Source organism: Dipodomys ordii, unplaced genomic scaffold, assembly GCF_000151885.1.
Source record: "Dipodomys ordii isolate 6190 unplaced genomic scaffold, Dord_2.0 Scaffold235, whole genome shotgun sequence".
NCBI classification, from domain to species: Eukaryota; Metazoa; Chordata; class Mammalia; order Rodentia; family Heteromyidae; genus Dipodomys; species Dipodomys ordii.
In genome coordinates, this window is record NW_012267451.1 from 173,771 (window position 1) to 200,927 (window position 27,157).

General features: G+C 35.7%; 1 protein-coding gene across 1 annotated transcript in view; it reads right to left on the reverse strand.

Annotated features, from left to right (window-relative positions):
* Positions 1-799: 799 nt before the first annotated feature.
* Positions 800-27,157, reverse strand: part of LOC106000692 (vomeronasal type-2 receptor 116-like) — a 50,930-nt gene continuing 24,572 nt past the window's right edge. Inside the window, exons 7-12 of the mRNA XM_013035980.1 lie at positions 20,452-20,598; positions 7,833-8,121; positions 5,355-6,152; positions 3,923-4,150; positions 2,842-2,965; positions 800-1,722 (exon numbers count right to left, since the gene is read on the reverse strand). Of these exons, the coding sequence (XP_012891434.1) occupies positions 800-1,722; positions 2,842-2,965; positions 3,923-4,150; positions 5,355-6,152; positions 7,833-8,121; positions 20,452-20,598 (2,509 nt within the window). The remainder of the gene's footprint in view (positions 1,723-2,841; positions 2,966-3,922; positions 4,151-5,354; positions 6,153-7,832; positions 8,122-20,451; positions 20,599-27,157) is intronic.

The window sequence follows — 27,157 nt, forward strand, 5'->3', positions numbered from 1 at the left end:
AATGATGTAGAGGAGTAATTGAGCAAGATAAAGATAATCTTAACAGACTACCAGTAAAGCTATGTACATGTGACCATATAAGAAGATACTAAGGGAAATAATCCCCAATATAGGGACACAACAGTCTTTTTATCTTTTTCACTGTCATTTTTAATGTACTCCATGAATTTTTTTGTTTCCTTTGTATGCTCTTTCCCTAAGGTATAACCTCTGTTTTCACTGTAATTGATTGGGATGCAGTGCATCTTGCATACATATTTTTCTAATTGGGGAGGGGAAGGGAAATAATAAAATGCTGAAAAAAGGACACAGGTTGACCCATTGTAACAGTGAGAGGTAAAAGGCACGATGTTGAAAATGAACTTTACAACTTGGAGGGGGAGCACAGGGAAGGGGTAGGGACATGGGGCTGAAGGGATGGTAGGGGAAAACAAAGGAGGGGTTAAAGACACTCGGTAAGAAATGTACTCATTAACTTACTCACGTAACTATAAACACTCTGTACAGTACCTTTACAATTAAAGTATACATACATAAAAAACAAAAGAGAAAAGACTTTAGGAAGAGGGGATAATATAATTAAGTACAGATTAAATAGGAAGACCAAGATATAGAAGCAAAACTCCAGTATGAATTATGATTACCATCACTTGTGATTACCGTTGCTAGGAAATATACAGTACAGCCTTATTCTTTGAAGTAAAAAATATATAATATAAACTATGACAAAGAGATAAATACTATAACTAGAGATTTAGATTACACCTTCCGTGTACTAATCAAACCTAGGTACTTAATACTAAGTATGCTTATTTCTCTTACTATGTCTTTTATCCCTGAAGCCATGCAGAGAATTTCTATTTGGCATTAACAAGAGTGTATAACACTTTGGGGCAAAAATGCAGCTTAGGAGCCCTGCACCAGAGGCCAAGATGGAGAAGACCTCCACAGCCACCATGACCTTCCCTTTGGCACTGTGGTAGACAGGCAGGAAGGTGAGCCACACACTGCAGAACACCAGCATGCTGAAGGTCAGGAACTTGGCTTCATTGAAGGTGTCAGGCAGGTTCCTGGCCAGAAAAGCCACGGTGAAGCTGCACAGGGCCAGAAAGCCCAGGTATCCTAGGACACAGTAGAAGGCAGTGAGGGAGCCCTTGTTGCACAGGATTATGATGTGGCCATGTTCAGAATGTGCATCTGTGTCCACAAAGGGAGGAGAGGTTCCCAGCCAGAGTCCACATAGGGTTACCTGGATGAGTGTGCAGATGGGGATGATGAAGTTAGGAGTTCCTGAGACCAGCAGCCACCTCATCCTTCTTTCTGGGGAAGTGGCCTTGAAGGCCAGAACCACAGTCACTGTTTTGGCCAACACTGTGGAAACAGCCACAGTGAATACAACCCCAAATGTGATCTGCTGCAGGATGCAGGTGGCTGTTTTGGGTCGACCAAGAAAGAGCAAAGAACAGAGGAAACAGAAGATGAGGGAGATGAGCAAGATATAACTGAGAGCCCGGTTATTGGCCTTAACAATGGCAGTTTCTTGGTGTTTCACAAACACCCCAAGAACAGCAGCAGTTAGCATAGAGAAGCAAAGAGCCATGCAGGCCAGAACCATGCCCAAGGGATCTCCAAAAGCCAGAAAACTTGCAACTCTTAAGAGGCACTGTGTCTTGTATGTGTTGGCATACTGATGATCTGCACATTTCACACATTGCTCCATATCTGGTGAAAAATGTACACCACCATTACTTTTTTATTAACCAAGTTTGCTTCAAAGAATTTAGGGAATTTTTCTTTCAGGTGAAATTCTCAGATGTCAGCATTTATTATCATAAAAGTGTTTTTGTATTTTTTTGCAAGCCATAACTGCTTCTCATTTTTTCTTCCTTATTCAGGTATTTTTATTCAATATTTTTTATTGTGAAAATACTGTACAGAGGAGTTACAATTACATGGGCAAGATAATGAGTACATTTCTTATCAAGCATTGTATCCTCCTCCTTTGTTTCCCCCTCCAATCCCTTCCCATCCTCCCCCTCACCCCCTCACCCAATCCTCTCTGGCCCGTGCCCCCGCCCCCGCCTCACCAAAGTTGTAAAGTTTGTTTTCGACATAACGACTTGTACATCTTTTTAATCAATGACTATCACACATATAGATAAAATAATAGGTGGGTTATTGCAATATCTTATTATATATTTTATACTTTTTATAATGCGAATTTAGAGTGTGTAATCGTATGAAAATTGGAAGTATAAAGCTTATATTGCCCTATATGTTTCTGTAAGACATATATTTTTACCCTCTGGTATATTATCTTTGCTTTCCTCTCATTATGCTTGTCTTGGCTATTCACCTGTGAAGTTGTACGAAAAAACTCATCAATCTTTGACCCTCTGTACTCATTCCTATTTCTTAAACTGATTATAGCTTACTGAGGCCTTGCCCTGTGCCAAGAATAGTTCTGGGCACTGAGAAATAAAGATAAGCAAGATCCAAGTTTTCTGTGTGAGTTAAATGTGAGTTTTAAGATGAATACTCTTCTTATACCACTTACGTTTAATTTTATGGTAAAGTTTAGACTTGCCTTAATGATTAGTGATAAGAAGGATTCCTAGAGTAACTTTTCCTGCAATACATTGGAATATCTTTCTAAATATGTAATGCAAAACCATGTTCTATCACATTGCCATTAGCAATGCTACCACTTTTCAGAATTTAGTTATTAACAGAGAGAAGGAGAATGAGCTCTGTGATCCTAATACACATATTTTGTATTCACTTGTTTCGATTGAGGATAACTAGGGAGAGATAAATGATTTCTTTATAAGCATGACTTACCTGTCCCATTAGCAATCTCATTTTGTGAGCAAGGGGTACAATCAAAGCAACAGGCAGCCTTTCCCTCCTGAGGAGATTTCCGGAATCCAGGACCACAACTCTCACTGCAGACAGAGTGAGGAGTCTGAGGAAAGGCAGGGTGTGCCAATAACTGTTCTGACACATACCAAACACTACAACAATCCATAGTTTCACAATGGGATGTTTAATTATAATGTTTTAAACAGGTAAGTGCATTTGATTTATTGAATTCTGTTATAGATTACGTATTCAATGATTCTCAAAGACTAGGTGCATCAATCTTGATTTCTAGCCTGTTGAATTACTGTAAGGCATGGGATTTTTAAAAGGTGGAAAGTAGTGGTGAGAAAGTAATTTCTAGTTTACAGCCCTATGGGATTTCATTGAATTCCTGGCACAATATGCTTTCTCCTACTCATCTGTGACATTAGAAAGAGCAAGAGGGAGACCTCCACTTTATAGGGTTGTGTGAGCCCGAAGGTCATAATGGTTTTTTTTTCTTTGTTTTCCAGCATTCATGAGTTGAAAATCTTCTCACAGGTGCATTTAATGATTCCTTTAAACAAAGATGGGTAAGTTTCAGGTCAAATAACCAATGAAAGGATCTCCACAGAAGGGAGAAAAGAAACTTTTCAACCCCATAAATTAACTCTTCAGTTACTTTATTGCAGTGTTAGAATCTCACTGAGAAAAAAATATATTTTACATATTATGAAAATATTCCAAATCAACATGTGGAAACATTTGAAACTCTTTTGGTTCTGAACCTGGGGCTTGAAATCAAGGCCTGCGCACTGGACTTCAGATATTTTGACTCAAGGGTAGCACTCTAGTCCCTTAATCACAGCTCTACCTCCAAATGTTTGGAGGTTTATTGACAATAGAAATCTCACATAGTTTCCTGTGTGAGCTGACTGTAAACTATGATATTCCCATCTGAGCTATATTAGACTCTAGGATTATAGGAGAACCTAGCTGCAACTCAACCAGGTACAAATTTAAAGGGTGACTTGTGCTGATTTGTGTGTGTGCAAAATTATTAGGATCAGATCCAACTCACCTCCGTAGTTTCAATGGACCACTCTACCATATCTTCAGATAAAGAGAGTTGATTGCCATGTGGAGCATATGGAGAAAACTTTCCTACTTTCACCTCAAGTTCAAGACCCTCTGGAAAATTCCAAATATTCAGAATGTCATACTCTGGCTCCAATTTCCTTTGCTTGTCCCACATTACTTGATTTCCAATAGGATTGTAAAACTGGTTATTCTTCAGAAAATTGTGCAGCTAAAAGGAGACACATCTTATGGTCAAGTGTATTTCAGAGTTAAGACAGAAAGCAAAATATTAAAAGCTCCTGATTGCCTTTAATCTCTGATTCTGAATTTGAGAATAGTAGAGATAACTAGTGAAGTATCGCAGAAGAAAATCCATGGAGGAATCAAATTATCTTTGTGAAAAAAATCTTTTCTGATCACTCAGAAAAAGAGGAGGATGTTCAGAAAAATCAACTACCACTCTTTTGTGAATTTCTGAAGTTTGTTCTTTCTAAATATTTAATACCCAAAGTTGAATGAAACTCGGTCACTCATGAAAAACATGAGGAATTGGTTTCAGCAAGTCATCCTTTGCTATGACTGAAGAAACTCCTAAGGAAAAGCTGAATTTACAGATTTAAAAACACTAGTTATGAGCATGTTGATATTATTAACAACTAATGAGTTAATAAACAGGGTGCTGGTGGCTCAAGGATGTAATACTAGCTGATCAGGAAGCTCAGATCAGAGGATCATGCTTCTAAGCAGGCTGGGGCCGAAAGTTCAGTGAGAATGTTGTATCCAATAAACTTTTCAGAAAAAGTCAGAAGTTTTGTTTTGCTGAAGTAGTTGTGTGCTAGCCTTGAACACAGACTCAGCAACTGTGTTCTAGCCATTCCACTGGCCAAAATTAATTTATAAAAAGATGGAATGTATTTTATCCTTGTTACTGGCCTGTTGTTTTCTTCAGAGAATATCCCCACATGTCTAGAATACCTCAAAGACATTGAAACATAAAGAATTCATATGGTTTGGAAAAGCAACTGAAATATTTAATGTTGTAAATGTGACTATACATTTGTTCAATTTTATACTTCCAATAGTTTCTCATAATAGAAAGGAAAATGCTTAAGAGTTGAAAGAATTACTTCAAATACTGAAATATGTACCCATTAATATCAGTAAGCAAGTTATATATATAACATAGGGATATATATATATATAAATATGGTGTGTATATATATCTGTCTATATATATATGTCTATATATACACACACACCATATACATATTTATATCCCTATGTATATATAGACATATATATACACACACACACCATATATAAACAAAAACCCACATGTATACATACAGAAAAACTTAATTTCATACAGTAAGAGACACCTCTGACAAGTGCCTTTGCTCATGGTTTGTGTACTACAGCATAGACGAACTTACCTGAGTAGAGGAAGGCAGTTCTCCTTTTCTATTTCCCATTGTTTGAACTTCTGTTTGATGAAGAAGCATCTCATGCAGAGCTTGAGCCACAGCATACACACCGTTGTATATATTGTAACTGTCTACAGACATACTCACATCAAAACTATGCCCAGGTAACCAATACAAAGAGGCATCATGAGCACAGTTGTCCCATGTTACACAGTCCGACACAGAATCAGAGCAATTAAAAGAGAGAAACCACAGCCTCGCAAGAAAAATGTCTTCTGGGTATTTGGAAGGCTTAACTGCCTTGACAAAATCTGTGAATCCAGAAACATCTACATGATGGTGTGTAAAAATAAGAGGTACATGCAATGATCCTATCATGAAATATCTCCTTTTGAGGGAGAAATCCCACTGTGAGTTCATGATACAAACTTTCCCATGTGTAATAATTTGCTCAATATATATCATAAAAATCATCAGTGAATTATTATCACCATATATGATAAGGACACTTGCTGAAGATAGATTAATATAACGATTAACTGCTATGTGGTTATATGCATCTTGGGTGGAGACCACTAGCTCAGAGGCTACACAAATTCTGTTCTTGGCCATCTCGACTTCCAATTCAGCAAGAATCCTTGCCCCATTATCATCTTGTGTGGTCAATAGTCCCACCCAGCTCCAGCTGAAGTGAAGCAGTAAGGAGACCATGGCAGCGGCTATTGATGTGTCCTTTGGGGCCATCTGATAGAGAGCAGGAAACTTGTTATGGTCACTCAGGGCATGATCAAAAGGCCCAAAGGTAAACTAAAGGGAATGAAAATTGGATGTTCTGTGAACGAGAAGATTGCCATGCATCACAATCTCAGTCTTTTTATTTTTGCAATTGAGGGAATTTTTCTTTTTTTTTTATTGTGAAATTACTGTACAGAGGAGTTACAATTACATGGGCAAGATAATGAGTACATTTCGTATCAAGCATTGTAGCCTCCTCCTTTGTTTCCCCTTCCCATCCTTTCCCATCCTCCCCTACCCCTCCACCCAATACTCCTCCCCCCCACTAAAGTTGTAAACTTCGTTTTTCTACATAACAACTTGTACATCTCATTGTTGCAATGGGTCCACCTGTATCCCTATTTAAACGATTTTTTCCCCTTCCCCTCCACAAATTATACCGACATCAAATACAGTGAAAGCAGGGATTATACCATGGGGGAGGAACATACAAAGCAACAAAGAAATAATCTTATAAATGTGTTAGAAATAATCACCTGAAAGAAAAAAATTTGAATACATATCTTAGGGATCATTTCCCTAACATCAACTTATCTTACCTTTTCTGCTTGACTCAGACATATACTAGTTATAAGCCCAAAGAAACTTAGGTCCCATGGTTTCCCTTATTTACAATCTCAGTCTTGAAGTATGTTAAGAACTAGTTGAAGTAGATGGAAGGTAGGGTTTTTTAGTTTTTGAAAAATAATTTGTTTTTGAATAGCTGTGTATTTGTAAAATGTTTTTTAGTTTTTGTCACTATTTCCCATCAACACTTCCCATTTGCAACCCCACACACTCCTCAACTTTCCTAATTCCATTTTGACATATGCCCATTGAATATTATGTTGTATTCCTCCACCCAACCTTTTCCTATTCTTCTGAATTTTTCCCTTAAAACCTATGCCACTCAGACAAGATATGCTTCACCTTTTTTTGGTGTTCATTTTTCACACTGTCAGTAGATCAGAAAAGTTACATTATAGAGTTCCACTTCTATATATATCCTATGTTAGTCAGATGAATAAAGTGTATATATATATATATATATATATATTATAAATACATGTGTGTGTGTGTGTGCAATGGCTGTGTGACTTCCATATTTATTTCATTTAATATATTCATATTTTAGATGTAACTCTCACATTTGTGAGGATATGGCTATATTTTCTTATTCTGAGTCTGATTTATTTTATTCAAAATATTACTTTCTGTGTGTGTTTGTGTGTGTGTGTGTGTGTATACACATCAATGCCAGTACAGGGGCACACGCTCATACACTCTTGCACTTCCTTGGCTATTTTCCTTAAGACTTGTTCTATACCAATGGAGTCACACATTCACCTTGTGCTCCATGCAGATTAATTGGAGATACAAGCTTTCTGATTAGCTAGGATTACTTTTGTATGCCATCAGTAACCTGCTCAACATATCTTCACACTGCAAAGCCGTCATCCATTTCCTGATTTGTTAAATAAAATTACTCATAAAGATTGAAACAATAAATCATCCAATTATTTACTCAAATCTTTCACCTCTTTTTTCCAAATGATTAACATTATATTTCTGACTGCCATTAAGTAATTACACTTTGATATCACAAAATTTGATTTATTTGTGACTCCAGTCTCTTCCTGTCATTCTCTTCTAACACCAGAAATGGCATGAATTTAGACGTTTTTATATCCTTGCACACCTATCAACTCTCACCTGTGGAAATCTGTAGAGTCCCAGCAATGTCCCAATCTGGTCAGATGCTATTCCTGATGGTCCTGTAAGTACTGCTATAGAACTGCTTCTTCTCACGCAGGAATAGTTTGGAATTTTATACTTCCCAAAGAGACAAATGAAGGGATTCTTAAACATTGTCCAAGCATTGAAGTGAACATCATAGACATCAAATCCCAGAGTCAGGTTATGTAAAAGATCAGGGTTTTTGTTGATCTCCTCAATAGCAAAAGCCAAGGCCAAAACACACTGATAGTTCTTGAAGATCAACCTGCATAATGACCAAAGAAAATTTGAAGAAGTATGTCATGTCTTAAAACTTCAATATATCAAATGCTTGCTTCTTTGTCAAAGAAAAAGCTAAAATAATACCCCAATTAGAATGGAATGTAAATGTAGTCTTCTATGCTTACATATAGAATTCAGATACTTATTTAATTGAGGGAGAGCTTGTTTTCATTATTACCACATGTACCACAGCAAAAGGCTGCTGTGTGTTGGATTAAGTTTTCATGAGGCAGCAAATGTTGTGTTTCTTTACATTAGTGCAACTAACTACACCAGTATGGAAAATATTTCTCGCATTTTCAGTCACTCAGCTTGTTTTGTGATTATATGACAGGTCAGGCAAACTAAAGAATGTATAATTTAAGAACAGTATTCAGAAGCAAAAGGTTATTCATGAATGATACTATAGCAAGGTCTGTTCACAGACATAACATATGGAATAGCTCTTACTGATAACAACCAGGAAAAGAGCAGACCTATAAGGGGAAGGATTTTTATTTTTCTTTATGTAACAAAACAAAAGGGATGCATCCAATTTCAAGGAATTCATTTTGGAGAAAGAAACCCCTTACTTGAGGGTTGAGGAATGAATTATAGGTAAGCTGTGCATAGAATTTCCAGTTCCAAGACCTCTATGGTAAAATGCACTGATCACTATTCTCTTCCCAATATATTTAATAGAGACTCTCAAAATAAAAAGGAACAAAGTACTATTCTTTCTTTCTCCAAGTCCTGTCTGTGTGCGGAAAAGTATGTGTGAATGTGTGTTTTTGTGTGTTTATTTGCATGCTTGTAAGTGTGAAGATTATAAATAAATTAATATAATGAAATCAACTGGTATTGTTTAAATGGAAACAATGAAGGCATGTTGGAAATACTAATGAAAGGATCAACTTGTTCATTATATGCTGTAGGTATATGTGAAGTGATCATGTAAGCCTATCATATTCTGAAATGCTATAAACAAGAAAATAGTGAGCTTGAGAAAAAGCTAATTGCACATACACATATGGAGTAATAAAATGTAAGGATGATTATGTTTTAAAAAGCTTTTGTAAAAGTTGAAGAGAGTATTTTCAATGAAGCAAAAAGAAATGTAGAGATACCCAGAAAGTAAAAGACCTAAAGGTGAAAGAATAATCCATTTTTTATTAGTGTTGGGGCTGAAATCTGGTCCTGGGAGCTGTCTCTCAGCTCAAGGCTAGCACACGATCACTTGAGCCACAGCTCCACTTCTAGCTTGTTCTGCTTATGTGATGCTGAGGAATTGAACCCAGGGCCTCATGCATGTGAGGTAAGCACGCTACCAAAAAGCCACATTGCCATCCAAGGATAATGAAATTATTGAACATAACATCTACAGCAGCTTGTCTAAGCATGAAGCACTCACAAGTTAACTACATATACAGGATGATTTTCTAAACTAGAACAGAAATGGGACCCATATGCTATATGTGTGCACCCATTTTCATAACAGCTAACTCCTCAGCAGAGTCCATATAAGTCAAGAGAGCATGGCAAGAGATCTTTACAATTCCTAAGATAAAAAAAATCTAAATTATCCACCAAGAGTATTGCACCTAGCAAAGTTACAGTGTAGAAATGAAGGAAGGATGAAAATGTTCTCAGAGAAGCACAGTTAAGAGAATTTATTTACACTAAACTTTTCCTACAAGAAATACTAAAGTAAGTTTTTCAGACCACAAAACAGAACAATTAAAGAACATGAAAAATATGTATGAATGTATAGCCTCTGTCCTGTCAACACAGTCAAAGCTGAGTACAACCAAATGAGTCACAGAAAATAAACTCATGGAAACTAAGCAATTCATTGATTAGACTTCAGCAGTTATTTGAAGAGAGAGATAAAAATCAAAATTTAATTGTTTCTGGGATTCAATGTAAAAGAACACCTAAAATATCAACTCCTTTGGCACACAAGCAAGGCAGATCTCAGAAGATGGTTCATGTCTGTAAGTGCTTTCATCAACAAATTAGAAAAAATCTCACATCAATACTTCAATGATGCACCTCAAAGCAGACATGACACTTCCAAGAAGATGGTGGTATCATCACAAGTAAACTCCTTAGATGTATCTAAGAAAAACAGCTATATAGATTCCCTACATCCATTTTACCTCACGAGAGCCAAAAAATTGAACATTAAAGAGATGGGGACTCATTCAAATACATAAGAAATCTCACAACAGAAACACAGAGCAGCATACAACAAGACAACATACAGACTACTGCTGAGTGGCTGCAACCTTTGCCCCTAGCGTGCTCGGGAAGCCAAGAGAGACCCAAACATGAAGTGCCACAGATCAAATCTTAAACAGAGAACCATGTCATACTGACAAAATCACACAGCAAACACTAACCCTAGAAACACAAGGATAGAAAGAATGGCAGACATGAAAATCAGCTTGCAGACCCTCAAGGAGTGGCTGCTTGTACTGCCACACAACACAAAGGAGCAGAGAGACACCACAGAACAAGGGTAAGGGGAAATAGAAAGAGGAGATTGATAATGCCGCATCCAGAAACAGGAGCCCCTCAATAAGATTTCTGCTGCCCAGCTCAAAACTGTTTGAGCTCAGAATCTGTTTGTGCCTCCTCAGGGACTGCTTCCTTGAAGGAAAAGTTCCAAGTGGTAACCTAAATTGCCCATAAAAATGAATGCAACTGAAATGGCAACAAAGCCTCCAATTCAGGAAAAGCCCAGGACCAGATGGATTCACAGCAGAAATCTTTATGTCTTCACTCCCATGCACCAAAAACTCTTCAATAAAACAGAAAGTGAAAGATCACTACCAAAGTCTTTATGAAACCAACATAACACTCATCCCCAAACCAGATAGGAAACCATCAATAAAAAAGAACTATAGACCCATTTCTCCAATAGACGTTGACATAAAACATCTCAACAAACTTCGGGCCAACAAATATCAATACGTAATAAAAAAATCCCACACCTTATGTTCAAACTGAATTCATTCCAGGATTGCTAATCCGGTTCCATACACACAAGTCAATTAATGTAATTCAACACAGAAACAGAAGCAAAGATGAGAAGCACATGATCTTTTCAATATATTCAGAAAAATTATTTGACAAGATTCAACACTACTTCATGATAAAATGTCTAGAGAAGCTATGAATCCATGGAAAGTTCCTGAACATAATAAAGTCTATCTGTGACAAACCTAGAGCTACCCTTATACTTCATAGAAAAAATTAAAGCCATTCCCTCTAAATTCAGAACACAAGGATGACTTTTCTCTGCATTTCTATTGAACATACTGCTGGGATACCTAAGAAGAGAAATAAGGCAAGAGAAACACATAAATGGGATCCAAATAGGGAAGATGAGCAATACCTCCTGTCCTTAAAGAATCATATAGAATTGCTCACTCCAAGCTACTTGAGTTGATTCAAACTGTGGCAAAGGAACAAGCTCTGAAATCTAATAACAAAAATCCATAGCATTCATCTGTTCCAACAATGAGAAGAGTGATACTGAAATCAAGAAAGAAACACAATTTGTAATAGCCTTACAAAATACTTAGGAATTAACCAAAGTTGGGATGGTTTTATATTGTGAAAACTTTTCAACCTCGTATAAAGACATTGAAGCTGACTTAAGGAAATGGAAAACATCCCATGCTCCTGGTTTGGAAGAATTAACATCTTAAAAATGGCAATTCTGCCCAGAGTAATATACAAATTCACTGCAATACCAATAAAAATATCTGTAACTTTCTTCAAAGAATTAGAGAAATCAATCAAAATACTCATATGGAATAATAAAGATCGTGAATAGCAAAAAAGACATTCTTAGCAGGAGGAACAGTGCTGGAAGAATATCAACATCAAAGTTGAAGCATTATTACAAAACCAAAGTAATAAAAACATCTTGGTACTGGCAAACAACTGGCAAACTGGCCTGAAAACTAATCAAACCGAATAGAAGACGCAGAAACAATCCCACAATCATATAGCCACTTAATATTTTATAAGGGAGCCAAAAACACAGCTTCCAAAAAAGTTAGACTCTTACAGAAACAGTGCTGCCAAAATTGGCTATCTACATGCAGAAAACAGAGGCTTTATACCCATATATCACATTGTACCAGAATCAACTCTAAATGGACCACATAGCTTAATGTGAGGCCAGACACTGTCAAAATATTACAGGAAGTACTAAGGAAACACCTAAGCCTTATAGCCACAGAGTAAAACAATCTAAACAAAGATACATAATCACAACAAATCAAAGAAAGCCTGGATAAATGGGACTGTATTGGATTGAATAGATTCTGAGTAGCAAGGGACAAAGCTAGGAAGATATTTGAACAGAGTATAGAATGGTAGAAAATCTTGACTAGCTATACATTGATAAAGAGGTCATATCTAACATATACTGAGAGCTAAAATTTAGCAAGACAGAAGGAAACTCCCAACCTCAACAACCCAAGAGAGACTTAAGAGAGACTTCTTCGAGGAAGAAAATCATGGTCAATAGATACATGAAGGAGTGTGTCCAACACCTCAGAAAACATTACATTTGTCTTTCACTTGTTTCTGCTGTGGTTTATTCCCAATGGTCAGAGTTTCTGATTTCTGTACCCTTTTTCTTCTATATAAGTTTATCTGATTTGTGAAGGGAAGGGGAATCAGAGAAGCAGAGGGACAAAGTGAACCATTGCAACAGTGATACTCACTAGATACTGTTGGAAATAGAACTTTCAACTTGGGGAGGAGGGGAGTTGGGGGAGGAAAAGTGGAGAGAGGGTATCACTGTGTAAAAAGAAATGTACTCATTACATGTGTACCTGTAACCCCTCTTTGCATCACCTTTCCAATAAAATAATATTTAAAAAGAAGAAATGCAATTCAAAATAACATTAGGATTCTACCTAGTCTAGTTACAATGGCCATTATCTGGAAAATTCACAATAACAAAGTTGGCAGGGATGAGGCCTAAAGGGAACCTAATTACAATTTTTGTGGGAATGTTATTTGTTCAGTCACTCTGGAAAGCAATATGGACATTCCTTAAAAGACTAACTATAGAACTTCCCTATTACCCAGCAATTCCACTTATTGGCATTTATTTGATGGATCACAAACCAGACCATTCTAATCCCTCCCCCCAAAAAACATGTTAAAGCATTATTGTTTTACCAAAGTCATGATATGGAATCATCCCTGATATCTCTCAGTGGATGAATAAACAAGAAAACATGGTATGTTTATGTATACACACACACACACACACATACACAATGGTAATATACTCTCTGTCAGAAAGAATAATACTTTAACTTTCTTACAGAAATGAAAAACATTGGAAAAATTATATTAAGCAAAGTAAGAAACATGGGTTGCATTGTTTCCCTCATTCATGGTAACGAGAATGTCCCTATAAATCTATAAGTAAACAAACTAAAATCAGTAACTATTCCTATACATATTAACACAAAGAGTCTGGGACATGATAATTTATATAAGGCCCAGACATTAATATATGGAGGCAAAAGGAGGCTATGCATAAGAATGGTGGAAAAAGGCTCAATGGTTATGTAAAGATGACTATATAAAATAATGTTCTAGGAAATGAACTCCAAAAAAAGGAAGCAGAAGCTATTTATTTAAATTTTCAATTGTTGCTGTTCCGTTTTCTTTACCTATGTTTGACAGTTAGTTTGTATTTTGAGAGTAAGGGAGAACATATAAAATATGGAACAAGGATGAACTAACACAACAGTGATATTACTAGACACTGTGCAAAATGAACTGGATATGTTGTGGATGGGATGGTAGGGAAAGACAGGGAGAAACTGATGAAAGAACAGATGTTATTCAAAAGGAATTGTACTCATTACTCATGTACCTGTAACCCCTCTGCATATCAACTCTACAATAAAAATGATCTATGATAAATACATTTAAAACACATAAATAAAATAAACAGGCCTTTCACAAGCAATTAAAGTGTGGTATGGGGTTAGGTTGGAAGTAGTGTGTAAGAATGTTCAAAGGAGGGATATTTATCAAGAAGCACATACATCAACTATTTTGTAGAATGGCAACAACTTTGTACAACTACATAAAGAAAATCATATTTAAAAATGCATTAAGTTTTCTGGTGAGAGTGACTATACCAGTGAGAAAAGCCTGTCCTGTCATAGTGATTATACAATTAGGATACACTAATGTTACCACTATAATCACGTGTATTGCAGCTTTATACTACGGCAAAGATAAGAAAGCAACCCAGATGTCCCTCAATGCACAACTGGAACAAGAAAATGTAGTCTATATATACAATGGAATTCTGCTCAACCATTACAAAGAATGGCATCAAACCATTCCTAAAGAAATGGATGGACTTGGAGAGAACTACATTAAGTCAAGTAAACCAGACACAGAGAACCATAAATTGTATGATGTCATATATTAGTAGAAACTAGAACATGTCAGGGTGGCACCAAAGCATCTATAATTGAATTAACTGAGCTATAATTGAATCTATGGAAAACACAAATAGTAAAATTTTTAGAAAGATAGAGTCAAAGTCCAAGACATGAATACTTGGAATAACTGTGGAGGGTATATGTATATATAAAGTGTACATTCATTATTGTCAAAAATTAATATATAATCCAAAATTAAGAAAAGGATTTTTTAAGCCCCATGACCAATAAAAAAAAGAAAAGAAAAAGAGGGAGTGGGGTTGGAGGTATGGGTGCAAATTTTAAACAGGGTGACATGGTTCAAGGAACACTATATTCATAAACGGATCTGTTGAATGCCAACACTTTGTAATACTACCAAAAGAAAATAAAATTTTAGAAATGTATAAAACTTACTTCTGAGAATGATTATACAAGTGAGTTTAGTAGGGTCTAACAATGTAAATATGATAGACAAATATTACACATAATTCTTATGAAGAAGAGAAAATTAGTAACATATCTAGTAATTTCCTAGAACAATTTAAAATTAAATATTAAAATTACAAATAATGAGAGGAATACAATGTAGTTGACATTTTCATTTGTATAACTTTTAATATATTTTCTTAAAATATGTTTTATATTTTTTATTTTTAAGATACTGTATAAAGGTGTTAATGTTACATGAGTAAGGAAAAGAGTACATTTTCTACACAGCATTAAAATATTTTATATTTTAATTTTATTGCAAGGAGATACACAGAGTGGGTACAGTTTCATACGTAAGGTAGTGTGTATATATCTTGTCTAACTTGTTACCTCTTCTCTTCTTAAAATATTAAGTAAAAAGTTTCATTAAAGGTTAAATGAAAAGATTTCATTATAACATGTCTCTCATTCACTTATGAATTTGATCATAGTCTTGTACTACTTGTGTGTGCACATTTTCTTTTCTTTTCTCCTTAACCTCACAGGTAGTTGTCATCATTCCAAAACAGATTGCTTTAATCTATTTTAAGTTTCACAAGTACCACAAAATCTGTAGCAGACAAATAAACCTCATAATCCAAAAGTCCAAAAGTAAGTATTATTGAATTCAATAAACAATGAAGTCTCTAAGAAAGAGGAAGCATAGAAGAAGATTCAGTAAACCTGGAGAAGAAGTTACATAGTGGAAACAGTGTGACATGATCTGTCAATTACTGGAAATGGAAATTCAGTAAATTCTACCAGGAAGAGTGAGAATGTCTGAATGAATAAAACCTCCAGTCTAAACAAAAGGTTGATTCCAAGAAGTTCCATTCACTTTCAATGAATGGCCTTCTGTGAGAGTAAGAAAATAATGTAAGCCAGACCAAGAGTAACAGAAGTTTCACGGTTTCTCTGAGTGTAGTAGCTAGAATGTACTTATAGATCTACAAGTAAATGAAAAATGGTAAAAAAAAAAAAAAAGAAAAAGAAAAAGAAAACAACGAAAACCTTGCATGTCATAAATTATACAGGTTTCTAGGCATTCCCCACAGTGAGAACAAGGGGAATGTACTCAGGAGAGAAACACAAAGATGTAATACCTATGTGCATGTGATCATAAAAAATAATATTTTTCAAAAAAGAACTCCAGGAAATGGGAACAAAAGAGATTTTTTTCTTTATCAATGTTTTTGTGGGCATGGAATCACAGAAATGGTGGAACAAAGAATGAACAAATACAGCAGTGCTACTCACTAGACACTATGTTGAAAATAAGCTATAGAACTGGAGGGTGAGGATGGGAGAGAAACATAGCGAGAGAAAGGGTGACATTGTTTGAAAAGAAATGTTCTCTTCATTTTACTTATATTACTGTAACCTCTCTTTACATCATCTTTATAATAGCAATAAACAATACATCAAAGAGAAAAAGGAGTGGAAGAAGGTAGTCCATGCAAATGAAAAGGAAAATTAGGCAGAATTATCCTTATCATATCACATCAAACAGATTTTAATCAAAACAACCAAATGTGCCAAGTTTGTAATGCGATGATGAACCAATCAGATCAACCAGATAACATAATAATTGTAAAAGAATACTAACTCCTGATCAAAGCACTTATCTCTATATAAGCAGACTTTGAGCTAATATTCCATACAATAATAGCTGAAGATTTCCTAGAGAGACATTTAGAGCAAGTAAGTGGGGAGGTATCAAAATTAAATTTCCCCCTTGATTAGATGAGCCTCACATCCACCTACAGAACGTTTCATGCAATATCTGAATAATCCATCTCTCATCAACATATTGAGCATTCTACAGAAGAGATGGGATACAACACAAAACAGCCAGATTTTAAAAGTATGAAAAGTAAATTGATCTCCTCTACAAAACACACTGTGGTAAGGCTAGAAATGAACAAGTAAAACACTGAAAGAAAATATGCCCATAACATCTAAATGAAATGCCTTGTTTCTCAATCAGAAACAATTTAATTTAATTAAGACCATTCAATGTAATTAAATGGTTAATACATATTAAATGATTAGTTTTTCAAAGCATATTTCAAGAAGTTTGCTGAACTTTGGAACAATATCAGAATCTATCTATCAATCAATCTATCTATCTATCTATCTATCTTGCTCTCTCTCTATGTATATATATATATATATATATATATATATATATATATATATATATATATATATATATATATATATATATATATATAATATATATATACATAGAGAGATCGAGAAAGAGCAAGAGAGAGAGCAATGAAATGTAATTGTAACAACCTTTATTGCAATCAGGAATAGAGAAGCTATATTGGAGAACCTATGTGGCATCTCAAGGAGCTAGAAAAATAAAGCCAAAATTAGTAGAAGGAATGAAATAATGAAAATGAAAAGGAACTAGAGACTAAAAAAATAAATAAGAGACTAGAAACAATCAATAAAGCCAAAAGGAGATACTGCAAGAACAACAGGGTGATAAAACTGAAGTAAAGGAACAAAATTCCATATATCAACCTACACTTCCAATTGTTCTGGATGCTAGAAGCAGTATAGTGAAAATACCTGTACTAGTGCAAAATCATATACAGAAGGTTCAGTACAATCTATATCAAAATTGCTGAGGAAGAACAAATGTAACAGCGATGTACCCAGACAATGTTAGAATTGACCTGTATAGCCTGGTGGGGGTTTGGGGGAAAGGGAAAAATAGGAGAAAATTGAGGAAAGGGTTAACAAAGATGACAATAAATGTACTCACTACATTATTTATGTAAATAAAACCTCCATGTATATCACCTTGAGAATAATATATAAATGGAAAAAGTATATATAATTATTCTGAGAGTAGTCATAGTAAATGAAAATTATATTATTTCCTTCACAGAAATAAAAAAAGGCAAAACAAAATCTTATGAAAAGGAACCCTCAGTTAGCCCAGGTTATCTTAATACAAAAAACAACCCGAAAAAAATCCAATCAAGGAACAGAAATTTGTGATGAAATGTACTCATTACCTTACTCATGTAACTGTAACCCCTCTGTACAATACCATTACAATAAAAATATATATTAAAATGTAAAAAAAAATTACAAATAAAAATCATAACAGATAAAGGATATTCAATCATTTGGGCAAACTGGGCACCCATTAACTATTCATTAACCTAGAGAAAACTTGTACTTTTGGTAATGGCATATAAAAATTAAAGTTTGGAGATATTCAAGAAATTAAAAGTATCTCTACTGGTGTCTTATACCTGAAATCCTACCTAAAGAAGAAGCTGACAGCCGGGCGCTGGTGGCTCACGCCTGTAATCCTAGCTATTCAGGAGGCTGAGATATGAGGATCGCGGTTCAAAGCCAGCCCAGGCAGGAGAGACCGTGAGACTCCTATCTCCAATAAACCACCAGAAAACCAGAAGTGGCGCTGTAGCTCAAGTGGTAGAGCGCTCGCCTTGAGATGAAGAGCTGAGGGACAGCGCCCAGGCCCAGAGTTCAAGCCCCATGGCCGACAAAAAAAAAAAAAGAAACTGACAGCTAAACATCCTCAGTCAAAGCAAACTGTCTGAGAATAGTCCATGCCATATTTTATCTTCTATCAAGCAACAAAAAGCTACAAGTGGAGGTGGAATAGTGTAGTTTTGAGATAAAATTGCATGCAGGATTCAAAAGTAAGTCAATCACTTGTGGCTTATTCCTAGCTATCTCAGTAAAGTGAAACTGATTAGAAGAAATTAGAGATATGGGAGGGAAAAGTGATGTGTGACACTATATGGGAATTTTTATAAACAAGAGAGTGAATATAATCAAAGTATGTGATATGAAGTGTGGAACTACAACCTGGACCAGATTCTTGGCAAAAGCACCCTATTTTATCAAAATTGGCAAGTATCATCTAACCTCAGTGGGCATAGACATGAATCAAATCTCTCACCTACTGATGACTGATGTCTAACTGCAGTGCACTCATTGTCTACAAGAAAACCTTAGTGAATAAATTCTATCTGGAGTCTATAGCATACATAATATGTTATCAACCTAGACCAGACTTTATTTGTATCTAGGCTTAGCAAAGAAACATCCATCACCTAAAACTATATTACTCTACTTGTCTATATTAGCACCTTAACAGAAGTACTTAAATATATTCTGGAAAATTAAAAGAGTGAAACTCAGCAAAACATGGGGAAATAGTATGGAATATAAAGAATAAGCAAAGCCAGACAGTAGTGCTTCATACCTTTATTCTCAACTACTCATAAGGCTGAGACCTGAGGATCATGTTTTCAAGGCAGCCTGGGCAGGGATATCAGTGAGCCTCTTATCTCCATTTAACTATGAAAAGATGACAGAAGTGGAGCTGTGCCTCAAATGCTAGAGCACTAGCCTTCAACAAAAATGTTCAGGAACAGCCCACAGGTCCTGAGTTCCCAGTACCAGAATGAAAGTAAGAAAGATAAACACGTCAGTGACATATAAATGAATCAACGTATTATCTATAGCACAGAAGAGATAAATTCCTATCCTGAGATCTCTGCTCTCAATTGTGGGCAGCTGCCTCTGGCGATAGTTTTCATACCAGCAATTAAAAACCAGGGCCAATGATAAAGATAATTTTATATATTATATATATATATATATATATGTATTTATATATAAGAATCAGATAGTTTGAGAGAATTCCTTGAAGTTCTGTGCAATCATTTTTCTTTTCTTCTCTTTTTCTTTTAGTATAACACTTATTAGTGAAACTCTGAGTATAGATAAAAAAAACCTTCAAGAATATGCATGTGCAAATTGTGTCTATTCTTGAAGAATATTCCCAAGAACTAGTCTTGGGAACATAAAATTCTACCACAAGAAATCACATGAAATAATGCTGAGCTGTCTTGTAGCCCTGGGTGGTGGAGCATATCTGACATGAAACAATACCAAAATACATAGTTTGGAACAGTAACTGCTTGTGTAAACTAAGAATGTGTGACTGTATATAAGTGTGTGTGCACACTAGTATGTGTGTTTGTGCCTGTTCTAGGGCATGAAATCAGTGACTGGCCACTTCATTTTCAACAGTGACAGCTGAAATGGAGGAGATCCAGGTATTTCCAGAAAAGTAAAGAGCTTACAGATATGGAAAGGCGAAACTACATGTAAGGAAATGGAGCCCTCTCCTTCCAGCATACAGAAAATCAGTCTATAAGAGATGTAAGCAAAATAATGAAACTGAGCTGTTCCTGGAGCAATAAGGATGGAGGTCAGTATAGAGGAGACAGAGATCGTTGATGTGCACACCAAGAGTTCCTTCACCCATGGAACATGCTCAGAATAAAATAGTAATAGAGATAAAATCTGAAATTACTTACAATTTGTTCTCTTCTTGCCTAGATGCATGGCTGTTACTGTGATCTATTCCCAAAGTGTACAGGGGGATAATCCCAGTTACCATCACATCTCCATCCATGTGTGCTCGCTGCTTCATTGTAGAAAAGCAGGTAGTGTCAGCCAAGGACCTGATAGGGAGGGGAAGATGGAGAAAGAGAATTATTAAAGTGAAAGTGTACATTCCTGAAGCATCTGACAAGCAGAAATTCTGGCTGGAATTGAGGATTACAATTTCACAGATATTCTTATATCTTTGTATATGTGCATATGTGTCTTTATTGACAGAGATCCACACTATAGCTTACCTATAATTAAAGTCTATCTGAGTCTTCAGAAGTAATGTGTAAGACTATTCCCAGGGGCTATGCATTAGTAGCCCTGCACCGGGGCTATGCATTAGTAGCCCTGCACCAAGGAGAAAACAAAAGTTAGAAACATGTTTTCAGATTTGCCTTCTTCACTGCAGGCGCTGTGATTTCATCCAAAACACCTATAGTGAGACCCCAGAGATGGAGTTATCTTAGTTGTAATTTGTCCAAAGTCTATGTCAAGAAAGTATTTGCATGAAAGTTATTTGGGATGATGCAACTGGATTGCATGAGATGATGCCATATCATGTGAATGGTGAAATGGCAGAAAAAGTGTATGTCTCTGAGTTGTCAACTGAATTATGAGGGCATTATAGTTAAGAGAGTCAATTTACATGTACCAAATCCAGGCAAATAACCTCTCTTTTGATATCTCATAGTTTAAACACCATAAAATGCCAGCAGTATCCAGAGGAGAAGCCAGGGGCTAATCAAGCTCTCATATAAAAGCAGTTTTAAGTAATATAATTCATCATATCAACAAGAGCAAGGACTAGAACCACATGATACTATAAAAAGATGCAGAAAAAGCATCTGACAAACTACAACACCATTTTATGATGAAAGTTCTTGAAAAACTAGGAATCCATGGTACATTCCTCAATATAAAAAAGGCTGTATATTAAAAACCTACAGCCAACATTATACTGAATGGTGAAAAAATAAGTCATTTCCTCTAAACTCAGGAACAAGATAATGCTGTCCACTCTCTCCACTTCTCTTCAATTTATTATTAAAATGCCCAGGTACAGCAATGAGACAAGGTGTAAACTTAAAGAGGATCAAAATAGGGAAAGATGAAGTAAAACTCTACCTAAAGATGACATTATCTTGTATTTAAAGAATCCCACGGAGTCCACTCCCAAATTACTCAAGCTGATTCAAAACTTTGGCAAAGCAGCAGGGTATAAAATTAACCCTCGTTTAAATAGGGATACAGGTGGACTAATTGCAACAATGAGATGTATAAGTCGTTATGTCGAAAATGAACTTTACAACATTTGTTGAGGGGGGAGAGGAGGATTGGGTGGGGGCAGGAGCAGGATGGGCAGAAATGGGAAGGGGAAACAAAGGAGGAGGCTACAATGCTTGATAAGAAATGTACTTATTATCTTGCCCATGTAATTGTAACCCCTCTGTACAGTATTTTCACAATAAAAAAAATAATCCCACAGACTGCACTCCCAAATTCTTGAGCTGATTTGAAACTTTGGCAAAGTAGCAGGCTATAAAATTAACCCTCAAAAAACACTGGCTTTTCCCTATGCCAACAATGAGCAGAGTTCAGCTGAAATCAGGAAAGCAATTCCTTCTTCTTTTTTAATTGTGAAAAAATGTACAGAGGGGTTACAATTAGATGGGAAAGATAATGAGTGCATTTCTTATCAAGCATTGTAGCCTCCTCTTTTGTTTCCCCTTCCCATCCTCCCCCTGCCCCCCACCCAATCCTCCCTGCTCCCCGTCTCACCCCCCACTGCACCAAAGTTGTTAAGTTTGTTTTCGACATAACGACTTGTACATCTCATTGTTGCAATGGGTCCAACTATATCCCTATTTAAATAATTTGTTTTTTTCCCTTCCCCTTCACAAATTATACCAACATCAAGTACAGTGAAAGCAAGGTGGAGAAGGGACATATAAACAACAAAGAAATCATCTTATAAATATTGTAGAAATAATCTCAAGAAAAAAATTGAATCCTTATCTTGGGGTTCATTTTGCCTATCATCACCTTATCTGACCTTTTCTGCTTGTCTCAGACATATACTAGTTATTGAAAATAAGGGAAACCAATGGATCTATGCTTCTTTGGGCCTGGCTTACTTCACTTAATATACGTTTTTCCAAGTCTTTCCATTTCCTGACAAATGGAGTAATGTCATTCTTTCTGATGGAGGCATAGAATTCCATTGTGTATATATACCACATTTTCACGATCCATTTATCTGCTACATATTCCCTACATAACAGAAGCATACAAAATGCCTAACAAGGAAGATACCAGGAGAAACACTTCTAGACACATTTTAGTAAAATTGATAGATCTGAATAATAAGGAAACAATCTTACATGCAGCAAAAATGAAGAAGGAGCTATACTAAAAATGGGGAAAAATAGAATCACTGCAGAGCTCTCCACACAGAAACTGAGTGCAAGAAAGTACCATATGAGTCCTGAGAGCCAATAACTGCCAACCCAGACTGATATACCCGGCGAAGCTAGTATTCACATTAGATGTAGAACTGAAAATTTTTAATAGTAAACAAAAACTAAATGAATACAAAACATTAAGCCAGCATTACAAAAAATACTAAGAGGGGGAACACAACCTGAAGAAAGCAACCAGGAATGGGTATCTGCACCAGACAGGCATTAATAGAAGTCTAACTGAGCAAGCACAGGAGGAAAGGGAAGAAGAAAAATTTAGGAAAACAGGGAAGGACAGGGACCACGATGCATCTCTCTATAGTATCTCTTAATATTAACGGTTTTAATTCACCAATCAAAAGAAAAAGAACAGCAGATTGGATCAGAAAACATGACCCATCCATCTGTTACCTTCAGGAGACCCACCTCTCAGCCAAACATACAAATAAACTCAGAGTGAAGGGTTGGAAAAGGATCTACCAATCAAATGCACCCAGTAAGAGAGCAGGAGTAGCTATCATGATATCTGACAAAACAAACTTTTTATTAAAATCAATACAAAAAGAAAAGGAAGGACACTACATATTAATACAGGTAATAATCCAAGAGGAGGATATTGCCATTATCAACTTATATGCCCCAAACATTGGAGCACCCAAATATGTTAGGCAAATACTCTCAAACTTACAGAATAATATAGATCTCAATAATACTTGGAGACTTTAACACCCCACTCTCACCAAAGGACAAGTCTACCAACCTGAGGATTGGCAAAGAAGCTACCAAATTAAGTGAGGTCATCCTTCAAGTGGAACTAACTGACATCTACTGAGTATTTCACCCTAAAACAACAGAGTACACAATCTTCTCAGCAGCTCATGGAACATTCTCCAAAATAGACCATATCATAGTTCATCCAAGGAACTTAAGCAAATACAAGGGGATTGACATAATCCCCTGTATCCTATAAGACCACAGTGGAATCAAGCTAGTTTTCAATAACAAAGAATACTTCAGAAATTACTCAAATACATGCAAATTGAACAGCACACTTCTAAGCAACACCTGGGTAACAGAAGTAATTAAAGAAGAAATTTAAAAAGTTCCTACAATTCAATAAAAATGAAGACATGTCACAAGGAAACTTGTAGGACACAGCAAAAGCAGATCTGAGGGGCAAATTTATTGCCCTCAGTGCCCACATCAAGAAAATAGAGACAGACCTAGTAAATATTCTCATGTTTCAATTAAAACAGCTATAAAAACATGAAAAAATGGAACCTAAAATTACTAGATGGAGCCAGATAATCAAACTAAGAGCAGAAATTAGGGAAATAGAGAATCGGAACATCAAAGATAAAATTAACAAAACAAAAAGCTGGTTCTTTGAAACAATAAATAAAATTGATAGACCATTGGCAAGATTAATTAAGAAAAGAGGAGAGGAAACCCAAATTAACAAGATCAGGGATGCCACAGGAAAAATCACAAGTACTCAAGATGTCCAAACAATTATAAAGGACTATTTTCAAAAGTTATACTCTCTAAAAAAAGAAAACCTGGCAGAAATTGATGCATTTTTAGAGAAATACAAGTTGCCCCAACAGAGTAATGAAGTAAATCAATTAAAAAAGCCAATATCTTACAATGAGATAAAGGAAGCAATCAGAAGTTTTCCAACAAGGAAAAGCCCAGGACCAGATGGATTCACAACAGAATTCTATAAGACCATTAAAGAAGAACTCATAACCATACCCCTCAAGATCTTTAGAGAAACAAAGAAGGAAGGAACTATCCAAAATTCATTCTATGATGCCAATATCACACTCATCCCCAAACCAGGCAAAGACCCAACCAAAAAAGAGTATTACAGACCAATTTCCTTAATGAACACAGATGCAAAGATCCTTAAGAAAATTCTAGCTAACAGAATCCAGAAACACATAACAAAATCATACACTATGACCAAGTAGGCTTCATCCCAGAGATGCAGGGATGGTTTAACATATGTAAATCAATAAATGTAATCCAACACATAAACAAAGCCAAGGTCAAGAATCACATGATTATCTCCACAGATGCAGAAAAGGCTTTTGATAAAATACAACATTCATTCATATTAAAAGCCCTGGAGAAAATAGGAATAGAAGGAATATTCCTTAAAACAATAAAAGCCATATACGACAGACCAATAGCCAATATTATACTTAATGGGGAAAAGCTACAACCAATTCTCTTAAAATCAGGAACAAGGCAAGGATGCCCACTGTGTCCACTCCTCTTCAATATAGTCCTGGAACCCTTAGCAGGGCAATAAGGCTAGAAAAAGACATTAAAAAGATCTGTATAGAGAAAGAAGAAGTTAAACTATCCCTTTTTGCAGATGACATGATACTATACCTTCATGATCCAAAAACTCTATCTCCAAACTCTTAGAAATCATAAATCACTTTGGCAAAGTAACAGGATATAAAAATAACCCACAAAAATCAGTTGCCTTCCTGTACTCTAACAATGTATAAGCAGAGAGGGAAATAAAGTAGGCAACACCATTCACAATAACCTCCCAAGAAATAAAATATTTAGGAATTAACCTAACCAAAGATGTAAAAGAACTAATTAATGAAAACTATAAAAAGTTAAAGAAAGAACTTACAGAAGAAACAGGAAATGGAAAGACCTTCCATGCTCTTGGATAAGCAGATAATATAATGAAAATGGCAATAATGCCAAAATTAATATACAAATTCAATGCAATTCCTATTAAAATCCCAATGACATTCGTTTCTGAAATAGAGAAAACAGTCCAAAAATTCATATGGAACAACAAAAGACCTAGAATAGATAAAACAATTCTAGGAAAAAAGACAACGTGGGAGGGATCTTGATGCCGAACTTCAAATTCTACTATAGAGCCATAATAACAAAGGCAGCATGGTACTGGCACAAAAACAGACCCGAAGACCAATGGAACAGAATAGAAGATCCAGAAATAAAACCACATACCTACAGTCAGCTGATATTTGACAAAGGAGCCAAAGACATACAGTGGAAGAAACACAGCCTCTTCAACCACTGGTTCAGGGACCCCAGCCTATCACCATGCACCAACATCAACTCAAAATGGATTAAAGACCTTAAAATTAAACCTGAATCTCTGAAACTACTGCAGGACAGCCTAGGAGAGGCACTTGAACTTATAGGCACAGGCAGGAACTTCCTGAACAGAGTCCCAGGGTCACAACAAATTGGAGAGAGACTCGACAAATGGGACTACCTTAAAATAAGAAGTTTTGCACTGCTAAAGCTATAGCAACCAATCTAGAAAGACAACCAACTAATTGGGGAAAAAACAACTGGCCTGTTGTTTTCTTAAGAGCATATCTACACATGTCTACAATGCATCAAAAACACTGAGACATAAATAATAGCATAGAGTTTTGAAAAGCACATGAAATATTTAATGTTTTAAATGTAAATCTACATTTGTTTAATTTTGTACTTCCAGTAGTTTCTGATAATAGAAAAGAAAAAGCTTAATATTGGAGACAATTACTTCAAATACTGAATATTAATATCAGCACTCATAATATGTATGACATAGGAATACAAACATATATATAGCTGTGTCTATGTAAACAAATAATATATATATATATATATACAGAAATACATGAATATATAAAGAAATATTTACATACAGTAAGAAACCACTATAGAAAGTGTTCATCTCATGGTGTTTGTACTCCAACATAGAAAACTTACCTTAGCAGAGGAAGGTAGTGTTCCTTTTCTATTTCCCATTGTTTGAACTTCTGTTTGATGAAGAAGCATCTCATGGAGAGGCTGGGCCACAGCATAAATAGCGTTGTATATATTGTAACTGTCTACAGATATAGTCATTTCAAATATATGCCCAGGTAACCAATCCAAAGAGGAATCAAGAGGACAATTGTCCCATGTTACACAGTTAGAATCAGAGCAATTAAAAGAGAGAAACCACAGCCTGGCAAGAAAAATCTCTTCTGGATATTTAGAAGGCTTACCTGTCTTGACAAAATCTGTGAATCCAGAAAGATTTACATGATGATGTGTAAAAATAAGACGTACATGCAATGAGCTTAGCATGAAATATCTCATTTATCCCACTGTGAGTTCATGATACAAACTT